This window comes from Mizuhopecten yessoensis, unplaced genomic scaffold, assembly GCF_002113885.1.
Source record: "Mizuhopecten yessoensis strain PY_sf001 unplaced genomic scaffold, ASM211388v2 scaffold716213, whole genome shotgun sequence".
Taxonomy (NCBI): Eukaryota; Metazoa; Mollusca; class Bivalvia; order Pectinida; family Pectinidae; genus Mizuhopecten; species Mizuhopecten yessoensis.
Window position 1 is genome coordinate 12,682 of NW_018480004.1, and position 12,159 is coordinate 24,840.

Sequence of the window (12,159 nt, forward strand, 5' to 3'; positions counted from 1 at the left end):
CTCTCTCTCTCTCTCTCTCTCTCTCTCTCTCTCTATCTGTCTGTCTTTCTCTATTTTGCCCGTCTATTGATGATGATGAAGTAATTATGAAAGGTTCGTAGCCTTAAATATTGCAATTATTTGAACGAATATATATATCGTTTAAATAATTGATATATTTGAGGCTACCTCCATCGAATCTTTTACAATACATAACTAAATAGAATATATAGATAAATAAAACAAGACAACTATTTATCACGGTATAATTATCATAATTTAATAAGTTCACATAGTTTAAGGTGACGTTCGGTTGGTTAGGTACATCCATGTTAATAAACAAAACAGAAATCCGGAGAACAAACAGACAACACAATAGATATGCTCCATTTAAACAACTTTTCTGTATAATAAGAAAAAGATGGATACAAAATGCACCTACACGTAGAATATGGCATCCAGCAAGATTTTCTGTTAAATTAGGAAAATACTTAAGTTATTTTGAGAGAAATTGCTTTGGCTGAAAAGTTTGTTATCGTCATGTTAGCTCTGATTCAGTAACGGTCTATGTTCATTTAACAAATGCTGATTTTGAAGAAAGAGTGGAAAAAGATCTTTTTAAACTAAATCTCCTTAAAAGTTAAGAGCTGTGAATTGCAACAGTAAAGAAAAAATAAACAGTTGGCTTCATAAATAATAGATTTCCTTTCAGTCACCATTCTCGAGTTTTCTTAAATCCATGTTGGTAAAAACAACCGTCCTTGCCCTATCAACGTCCTGAAGGGAATTTGTTAAACCAATTTTAAGCTATTAATTTCACATAACATGGCATTCGAGTTGTGCATGTGCGAGGTAACTCTGATGATCTTGTCCATTTTTTCTGTTGAACAAATATCTAAAGGCCAACTGCACAACCGCAATTGGTTAGTTTAGTGGTCATGTGGTCAAAATCATACCATAAAATGTTGTATTCATGAAAATGTCTTCATCCGGGTATTTGATTTTATAAATAGCACGTGCGACGTACGGTATATCAGTCGTTCATAGTACTATTTGTCGCAACTTGATATATTGTAATTTACAAATACGCATCTAGGATACCCAAGTATCAGAGAATAACCATTGTGATGAGGACCGATGCTTCTACATCCGGGGTAGCTGGATATAATTAGCACATAACGTTCGTCACGTAAAACATATTTCATAAACGAATATCGATGACACGACATATCAAGTGAAATAATTCAAAAGATGATTCATGAGATTTACGTAAAATGTAAAATTTGTACATCCGGTTCCATAGTTATAAATAGCACAATTGATGTATGAGGAAATCCCTTTTACTATAGATAGTAACTTTTGTTAATATTATCAACCTCCGACACTAGATATTTATTAAACTGTAGTGTACACGGAATGGGTTTACCATGTGTTGCTGTGCTAGAACCGGAAGGAGGAAAGGACAGTGACGTGTTATCTTCATCGACGTCCTGACCGGGATACATCCTGTCATTGGCAAGAGTAGTCGATAAACTGTCACCAGAATAGTTTAATGATGGGCTCGGTATGGAGTTATAGTCTAACTTCTTCCTTGGTATTTTACACGGCACATAACTACTCACATACGAGTAGGTATCGGAATTATCCTCGAGGTCATAGCTCCTAGCCACGGACCCCACGACATCTTGGCGAGATTTTAATGAGTCGTAAAACCACATGTTGTTCGTTGTAGTTTTCTGAATGTCGTTTGATATTGAAGCTCGTAAACTTGTGCTTAGCATATGCGCATGCGTGAGATCGGCGTCAATTTCTTCACGTAGACAGTCCAATTCTTGTGTCGGGAAACTTTGTAAATATTTCTGTCCATTCCAAGTATTGGAATCCCGATCTCGTTTTAATGGGCGCTTTCTGGAAACACGGTAGTTCGTGAAATCTGAGTTCGCTCTATTTGGACACGGAATATGAGACTTGTCCGGGGTGACAGGTACCATTTCCGACTGTTGTAGTTGTACTGGTCTATTGATCTTTATAGCCGTAGTCGGTGTTTTGGCAGTCTGTCCGTCAGGTGACTGCCGAATATCGTCGTCATGGAAACTCGATGACGATATATCCAGGCCACTGTCGACCTTGACCTCTCGTTCCGATGTCATTCGATTCAGTTTGGTCTTGGCGTTCTGAAGATGACTTTCTAATATGTGTATCATGGAATTTTTCTGAAAAAACAGACAATAAAAAAGTTCAAATTACCTTAGAATGACCTTCACAAGTTGGTTCTAATCATTTCCTCAAAGAAATATATATAAAGATCCGGATCAACGTATCAAAACGTATATTTGTCATAAAAGGAAAATAATATCACTTTTCGTTTATTTTTGTTACTTTTTGTACATTTACTTTTATTACGTCACAACTACTTTCATATTAAATGGGTGATTTTGGTGGTTTTTTTATAAATCTTTACCAAAACGGCGCATGCGCACTGACCTGTGTAAGACATTTCTTCAGCGTATCGTTCGCTGCCACCAGGTGGACTAGTTCCTCCTCGAAGTCATTTCCGGTTGATAACGCCAGATGTGGATGAATCTCGTGCGTCGAGAGTGACATGCGCATTTGTTGTTCTAGTGAAGTCTTCCAATAAAAACGGACCTGCAAATATATACAATTTCATATCAAACACGAGTCATTCACGAAAATCTCGAAAATATTCAATATAAATCGAGATAAACTCGACCATGTATTATGGGATGCTATCCCTAATGCGAGGAACGTCGTAGAAAAATATGCAAATTGTCGATAAAAATCAGTAAAAATTAATTGATTTGAAATTGTAAGTTCCTAAACTATTTGATAAAATTAAGACGATTACGAAAGCGAAAATGGAAAACAAGAGTCATCTCCCTTTACATAGCAAAATCCTCATTGATTTCTGTGATATCAAAGTGTGTCTTCGGAAGGACAAACTAGTCGATAAATTACAATGACCGAAAAATTATAGGTGAAATACTTTCTGAAACCAACCTTTGGTAGGAACACTGCAATTTGGACCAAAGATGCCACCATTGTAGTAAGCACAATATTGATGACGTAGACCGCATCTGGTATGTGACGTAAACTAGAAGTCAACATCAAAGTGTGTGAGGTCAGGAACATAGTTGCAAGGACACTGATGACGATGCAAGCGGAATCTCTCATGGCCGGTAACATGATGTGTTTCGTTCTCCAGGCGAGGAACAATCCTGCCGCCATTACAATTGCCTTCCATACAAGCATTAGAGAGACCCAGACTTCCGTTTTGCCAGAATTACACTCCTGTACGTAAACGTAGGTGTAATGTGCCGAAAAGTTCCGGCGTATGTCAGTGGAAGACTGAAATAGACAAACGATATATGTATGTGTAATAATGTATGTAGAATATCATCTATAGTTAAAATAAACTTATCACAACGTAATATGTGTGTGTTTACAGGTCAGTGAGATATATATTTTATTATATCATTTACGGTCGGTCGAACGGGATGTAACTCCATCCCGGATATTTGTTGCGCTTTCATTTGTTGCTTTTTTTTTACCTTTTACATAAATTCCGGATATAATTAGTCCAGATTGAAGGAAAAAAGTGGCGTCAGACATATTTTGAGTTGTCACTATCGGAAATTACCTAATACACCATTATATATATACTATACCAATTGCAACAAAGCGTGATTCAAATCATGTGGAAATTCATCTTCAAATTACTAGCGACACGTACATTTAAATTCTCTCAACCGGCACGATTATGATGTCATATCAGTGATGACGTCATATTACAAACACAAAATGTCCTTCCACTCATTTAAGTACGGTTACTTTTGGACTAAATGGTACGAAATGTAAAACGAATATACACAGATAACAATTTCGTGTATTTATGTCGTACAAATATGACGTCACAGTAGTGTGATGACGTTGTTGTTTTACCTGTATTGCAATGGTCACCGGATGTGAGATGGGCGGGTCCACTCCTTGCCAAAGGGAGAGCAGGACGGCATCAATGATGAGCAGACTCACGATCGCCAACATCAACTTACGATCTCGTATTATCTACAAAAGAGGACGAACATTAATATGTCGCTATTAGTAAGCAGGACGACATTACTAGAAAATGAATCACCATTTCAGTAACACTCTGAATTTTCAGCATTTTTTTGTTGAAATATGCAAAATAGACATACATAACGTTTTGGATTATGTTGGCGTCCCAAGATGTTTGTGGACACGAGTTCGACTCTCGAGACCAAGTACTTGCTTAAAACCAGTATTCACAGTATTACATATCATCTAATACTTTCTGTTATAGTAATCGGGGACCAATCATGGCATGAAGTCAAAGTCACATTTGACGGAAATACCCGAATGGTGTCCGGGCGGCTTTTGTAGCCCTAGAAAACACAACCCCGTTCCGACGAACTGAATGTTCTATAGTTTGGTACAACAGCTAGTAACTACACACTTACAAGGACACAGAAATATAAGATATCCACTTCGTTGTTGCTCCTCGTGTACATATTAGGATTGAAATGTATATCTACCCTTGGAATATCCTTAGAGAAAATATCCATTTTCTACGTTAAGTCATACTTGTTCGTTATCTTTACCTGATGTCAGCCTTTCTACAGATGATTATGATTGGAGGAGAGTGACTTACCACGCGCTTGACTCCCGCGTTCTTAAAGATCTGGTAGACTCTCCAGGACTTGACGAACATAGGACCGAACAGCATCGTAATACCGAAAGTCACCAGCCACAGCCTCATCTAGAAATGAATTTGTATCTGAATTAACTTTTATCTGAATTAACTTTTATCTGAATTAAATTTTATCTGAATTAACTTTTATCTGAATGAATATGAATGAACGAATATGAATGGATGAACAAATGAATATGATTTAACGATTATGAATTAATTAATTAATTATAAATAAATAAATAAATGAATGAATGAATGAATGAATGAATGAATGAATGAATGAATGAATGAATGAATATGAATGAATGGATGAATATGAATGAATGGATGGATGGATGGATGGATGGATGGATGGATGGATGACGAGGGAGTCAACTACAATGAAAATAGGATAGTGAATACAACTACGCACGGTGACATAGGAACCACTTATACACAGCAAAGATAGTTTTTATTGAAGAGAGAAAAAGAAAGTAGTACCTGACAAATCACCGTGGTCTTTGAGTACAAGTGGCGGAAGAAGTACTCAATGCCGTATAACAAACACGTGCAGTTGAGTATCAGTCCGCCAGAACTGATGAGGACATTCATCTTCGGGCTGGACATCTTCATAAACCTATAAAACATGGCGAAGGATAATTAGTGGATGTTTTGTGAACTAGAATCTTTGCTCACACTACAATGCTAAATTTACAATAACTAATTGAAAACATCGTTCATGGTGCTATGAACGCAGACAATACAGTGGTCCGCTTGTAAAATCACTTTTTACATTTGTCTTCAACGCAGTGACTAGATTTGAATCAATCACCCATGTGACTTTGATCACTAGAAGGCTGTCGCGTCCATGTTGTTTCGTTGACGATAAATACACTAAACGGTAGTGAGTTATTTCCCGATGTATTGTGATAGCTCTAACTCAATATTACACATATATTGCTAAGGATACATAGGGAATATAAATCTGACAGATAGTCTTACGAAACACCACCTTGTTACATTTTCAGGCAGCGAACCCATACCGAACGTGTTTTGTGATTCCCCAAAACCGCCAATCAGTGGGTGGAGCATCCTGTGAACACTAAGAACGATAAACGTTGGTAAAATACGTAATAGAATATAAAATTGAATTTAACTGTAAAAATAACTCACCTCTTTTTCCGGTGATAAACGTTGAAAGTCAGAAAGACTGTTGTGAAAATAAATCCAATAGTGGCCGCGATACAGGACACGACGAAAGAACCGGAAGTCAGGGTCCGAACGTCTTCCGGTCTAAGCACCATCTGTACAAAATAAGATAATATCATTAAATATTATATTCTTTGTGAAATGAGAATAATTCATATAATATTAGCAGCTACAGTGATGCATTCCTTCTCTTATAATACCACAAGCTATGTACACAAAAAGGTTGTCAAATATGGTCTTAAAAGAAGTTACAATATCAAATGTAATCAATTCCATGTCGGTTATACTGCCCACGTAATTGTCTTGGGGTGGTTGGGTCCAGTTTCATTTCATTTCAAATGTTCTTACATGATTTAAAAATATATATAAACTGCGGTCTTAATAAATATCGTTTTTCAGAATTAAGATAGTACATGATAGACTAGCAATCTAATATGGTATTCAGCCATTAGAATTAACACTAACTGAACTAGAAAGTGTCACTTACCTTTATGAGTATGCAGGGCTTTGCAAGTATCTTTTCACTGTATATTCTAAGCAATCGACAATGAATAAAATTTATCAATGAATCATGTTTCAATTTTCATACAGCGTAGATCGATCTCAATAAATCAGTTAAATTCAGTGAAACGCTTGTAAATCCGCAGCACTTTTTACGTCACTTCCGTGATGTCAATATCACCGTTGTTAATTTCATGATTTCAGTAATAAACAAGGTCAGGAAAAATATCCACTTTTCAACACAACTTGTGAATGAAATATCTCCAATATCCGAGGTGAAAGTTCAAAGATCACAACTGTGTAGAAATAAAATCACAAATATATGTCTCCACACGTTCGTACACAGATCAAAATTAATCCTTCAGACAATAGCTTAATTAAATATAGATATATCCACACTTTTCTACGTGTCACAGAACTAGAAACAATTGAAGTATATTATTATTTCTAATAATATATTAAGGTTTTCGATAATAATATCGGTTTCCCGTCCGTTCGATTGAATTGTATCGGCAGATATGAGTCTCACTGCACAGCACTTGTATATATAAGTGATATATCAATAATTACCGGAGTACTATTTGTCGAGTCTATACGGGTAGAAAGCGTGGTATACTACACCTCTGTACACTACAATCATATATTAATTACATAGTTGGTGAGAAATCACCCTGGGCCATACATAAACGGTTACCGTATCTCGGAGATCGCTACGCTTGGGGGAATTAAACTCCCGTTCAAACAGGAATGGCATTGTCATGTGTGTCTAAGCGATACAAAAGACTCCGTTGATTTTTAAAGGGTGGCATTTTGATGGTTTAACAGGAAAATATTGTTTTCAATTTGATGATCTTTCTAATCTGTATTATCGAAAACGTGTGAAATGATCGTAAAATCACACTTACATGATCGTAAAATCACACTTACAAAAAGTTGTTTTTCTTTTAATGGTTTTTAATTATCTTTCGGCACGGAAAACAATAATACAGAACGAGACAATGGAGTATATTTAGAGTTGATTTTTTTCGGAAACTAAAACAGTTACTTTGAGAAATTCTCCTATATATGCTACAATGTAATTTACTCTGACGAAATAATCCGTCGCGTGAGAAAGAAATACACAAAATTGAAAGCAAAATCTACGAAGTTTCGTGAAAATTCAAGTATATTACTTCGTAATGATTAAAAGAAAATGTTTTCTCGACTTGTGTTTCTCTTTTTGTTATACGAGTATTTGTCACATTTTCGTTGCTAAGAAGCCAACACGATAAAATATCTTATCCCCCTTCTTATCTCATACCACTGATCAAACTGGAAACAAGCCCCGCCCCAACCCCCGATTACACTTCAACCCTCCCTGTTTCTCCACACTCCCTCCTCCCCTCCCCTTCTCCCGCTTGAAGATAATAGTCTCTTGATCAAACTCCGTCACTACATATTAGAGTTGTGTACGAATCCTCCTGCAGTAAGGAATTGAAGAATTCAATTAAACCACGGAATTAGTTTAGAATGTTATCTAAGACCGTGGTTAAACAGAACAACGAATAAATTATAACGGCTCATCAATGATTCCTTTGTACGTGTCATGTCTTGTGGCAAACAAACGTTTTGTAAATATATATATATATTTTTATCAAATATTGTTAAAAATGCAATAATTGTTAAATGCAGGACTCGAATTCATGCGATCGTTACTTCTTCTCACGGTAGACTTTAAGTTTTTTACGGAATATCTTCTGGTTATTCGTCATAAGAGGTAAACTATCGATAAAAACAAAACTATCACAAACGATAGGTGTATCGATTGACGAAAATTTAATAACATAATAGCGAAAATAATTTTAATATGATAATTCCGGTTTAAATTGTTGTAACGTTTGTGCGGATGATGACTCAGTCGTTTGAAAGCTTCCTCAACTTAAAACCCATAAAGGTAACATTTAATTCGAGGATAATTTTAAAAAATGTTAAAAAAAAATAAGATAAAAATGTTCTGAGATTGAGAATGGCCACTCTCAGATAATATAAATTGTAATACACACTATTTTCCTTCTTCATTTGTTTCAAAATTGAATGTGATTTTTGACTCTGCACACCGTAAAGCTGACCATGCTTGAGGAAACATGATCCTTGTAGTTGTTTGTGCTATGTCTTTGATATTATTAAATTGTCCCAAGTTATTATTTGAATTAAACCTTTGAAAATAGAATCTTCTTTTCCACAATAGCGAATGAATTTAAGCCAATTATTACAGGCATTTAAGTTAGTTAAATAACCGTTCACAATGTATTGCATTCTTCAAGAATAATAAAACTCTACAGTTACAAATATTCGGCAGTTTTCGTTGATAATTACAATAATTCTGATATAGTATTAATCTTTTCTATCAGCAAAAATGTCATTGTACATTGATACCTATAATTCATAAAATTAGTATTGTGCATTTATAATTATGAAATTGGTCCTAATTTGACTTATAGGTAAGGTAATTATTACTGCGCATTTTAAATCATAAATTGGTCTTAAGTTCAACAATAGATAATATAATGATTATGGTGCATTTTAAATTCTAAAATTGGTCCTAATTTGTGCGATAGTTCCTGTTATGTCAATCATATTTGACCCCGGGCGTTTCGTATGTTTATGCATGACAGATTCCTAAACTTGTCACAACCCTAAAAGGAATCACTTCCCGTAGATCCTTTAGCGCACTGATATGATATTTCTTGGCCCAATTATCATCGTAAATTTCGCTGACATCATCTTCCTCGGGGAAAATTAGATGTTATCGTCGTCACCGAAACAATGCGTCATCTGACACCGCGATGTCAAGTTCAATGTCTGTATGGACTTGTATTAATATTTACATAAATGTCACACGAGAGATATCTTAGGCCGTGAACAGCACTTATATAGATCTAGTTTAAAGGTAGTTAATTGATAAATATATTAGATAAGAATTCCGACATCGCAATTTTAATTTTCATCGAGAGAAGATTTAAACCAGAAATATTTCCTACGATTATTTATTGAGGACATTAACTAGTTGTTCGTTGAATCCCAGAATTAGGTTAGAGTATCTAAGTCCGTGCTGTAATATTATTTCACGGGTATGGCCTTTTTACCACCCATTTCACGAGTGCACCAACATAACCAAAGTGTAACTGCCTTATGAGTCGAATATTTTTGTCTACGGGAAACAATTTTCTCTGTATTATATTTCTAGTTCAGATCATATCTACTGAGATAACCAAGATGGCATATAGCCATTCAACAAAACAAGTCAAAATTACTGGCTTAATGTGACGGATAACCACATATTTACCTCAACAGAATTGGAATTCATATTATTACATAATTACCGAAACAATAGGTAATATTCGACTATCTAAAATCATTTTTAGGAAAATGTGTGAATGTCTCCTACATTTACCTATAACCTAGTTCTATAATATAACACATATAAAAGTTCATGATATATTTTGTACTTGACACGCAGGTTCTATAGGAGCACTTGTACAGGAGAAGATGGAAATGGGGGCGTTTCCCTCATCAGGACGACTGTCATCCAAGGCTGGACAGAGGAGAAAGAAAGTGTGGGGAGAGAGATGGACAAATAAGGGACGAAGACGAAGAGGGAACGGAATGAGACATCGAATAGAGAATTAACGAAGGACCCGGGGGTAGAGAAGACGAATGACCAAGTCCCCGTGGGTAGTGAAAAGGAAAAGGGGACACTTTTGGGAAGTAAGGGGACTTCCAGGGACGATATGAGATTGAAGGGAGGGCTGGGGGAGCGGGAGTAGCCTGGTACTCCGGATGTCAGTGGTGAAGGAAGGGAAAAGGAAGACTTATATTGGTGGAGGGAGGATTCTTGGGAGAGAAAAAAATCTAAGACTCCGGGAGAGCGGAAGTTGGCTGATACTCCGGGGATGGTGGTTGGGAGTTTGGGTGGGATGGGTTAGGGTTAGGGATAGAGGGGGGGGGGGGGGGGGGCGTGTTTAGAGAGGAGAGGGAAGATTCTAGAAAAAATGGAGCGGACTCCGGACCGAAAGTGTAGGCGGATTGGGAGTGAGCAGAGACTTCGGATAAGGATGACTGGAGCGGGAGTGTTTCTGGAGGGAAGGATAACTAACGGATGCACGTGATATAGACATCATAGGGGAATGACGGGCGTGGCACCTTGGGGAAGGCGAAGTAAAGACAAAGGAAGGTATTGGAGGCTATAGAGGATGAGAATTGTAAAACAAAGATGTTTTAATGATTGGACGTTTCGCCATTTTACTCTGAGCACGCTTCACCTTATCAGTACAATCAAGTTTCGTGGCCGATCCACGAATGGTTAACGCGAAAATGACGAACCCGATAGTGCGCGTAAAATAACCGCCCGCGTAAATGTAAGTTCTTACAGGATCTGTTCAGTACTTCGTCCTACGGTGTATGACTGGCTTCACACAAACAAATATATCAAAATTTATAATAACACACATACAGCATTATTCATCTGTCCATTTAAAATTGTTTTGCTGAATGTGAGATAGACAATTAATTGCCCACGCTTTAATTATCTTTTAATATCCTAAAGACAAGTTTAAAATTTAAACGTGCTTGATTTGGTTTTTAGATGTTTCAAAGGCCAAATTTATCTTTGTTTAGACACTCGACAAGGGTATTCAACTGTTTTGTGTCAACACTTGTACGAAAAACAAAGACGACGATTTGTTATCTTCGTTTTTGATCAAGTGTTGTTTCACGGCGAGCGCCCATGTCAGCACCTCCATAGAAAACCAACCATTGAAGTCGGCACTGAATATTTAGAGCTACCTATACGAAATTCTTCATTTGTATAGCACTATAATAAGGACACATGGAGCTACTTGTTTGATTAATTTTAAAAATACATTTCAATTTTTAGACTTACATTTCACAAAAGTTTTAAAAGGCAAGTCGAGAACCCCATTTCTTTTTTGGAATCTACGTTAAATATGCAAGAGAAAATTCGCCTAATAAGACAAAAATGACATGGTGTTTTTTTCCAATTGTATGGACCCCAAAATGCAGCTCAATATCCAGACTTACGTTTCACCAAAGATTCATAACTTAAGGAGGTTTCTGGTTCTGTTCTTCGTAAGAAAGCATAATAGGAACTAAGGAATTCTATTTACACAAGGACTCTCCCCTGAACCAAAGTAATGCTACATAATAGGAACTAAGGAATTCTATTTATAGAAGGACTCTCCCCTGAACCAAAGTAATGCTACATAATAGGAACTAAGTAATTCTATTTATAGAAGGACTCTCCCCTGAACCAAAGTAATGCTACGTAATAGGAACTAAGGAATTCTATTTATACAAGGACTTTCCTCTGAACCAAAATAATGCTACATGCATCACATGCGAAATCTTAAGTAAAGGAATTATCTTAATTAAGAAACGGTTTAGAAACTGGGTCCAGTAATTAGCGTACAGTATATAGTTCATACAACAATATATAATAATTTATTTTTCAAAAAGACAAATGAGTTTTTAAGATCTTTAACCAATTCTTACACATGAAAACATTTTAGTCAATATGTGTATTAAAAAAACAAACATTTTCAAAACAGTGAAATTTTAGTACTGAAGGTGTTAAGTATTACAAAACTATTGTGTGTATTTTTTAATGGATGTATTTCAAGCGAATAATTCACCATGTCTAATTAAATACATCGCACACATTTCGTCGTCGTCTTCAACCGCATCGCATACAAATCATCGATTGT

General features: G+C 36.1%; 1 protein-coding gene across 1 annotated transcript; it reads right to left on the bottom strand.

Annotated features, from left to right (window-relative positions):
- Window positions 1–243: 243 nt before the first annotated feature.
- Window positions 244–6,890, bottom strand: LOC110442118 (probable G-protein coupled receptor 156). Its single transcript, XM_021485575.1, has 8 exons — window positions 6,384–6,890; window positions 5,861–5,991; window positions 5,189–5,324; window positions 4,667–4,774; window positions 3,940–4,062; window positions 2,998–3,345; window positions 2,464–2,625; window positions 244–2,192 (listed from the first exon to the last, which is right to left on the bottom strand). Exons 2-8 carry the CDS (start codon window positions 5,989–5,991, stop codon window positions 1,323–1,325), a joined length of 1,878 nt encoding a protein of 625 aa, XP_021341250.1. The 5' UTR covers window positions 6,384–6,890; the 3' UTR covers window positions 244–1,322.
- Window positions 6,891–12,159: the final 5,269 nt, after the last annotated feature.

Bases quoted from the DNA above. Each gene is read 5' to 3' on its own strand.
- LOC110442118 (XM_021485575.1), bottom strand. From the start codon at position 5,991: ATGGTGCTTAGACCGGAAGACGTTCGGACCCTGACTTCCGGTTCTTTC. The intron at 5,325-5,860 runs GTGAGTTATTTT...CATGTTTTATAG, and splicing joins GTTTATCACCGGAAAAAGAG to GTTTATGAAGATGTCCAGCC. The intron at 4,063-4,666 runs GTAAGTCACTCT...CCTCTTTTGTAG, and splicing joins ACGCGGGAGTCAAGCGCGTG to ATAATACGAGATCGTAAGTT.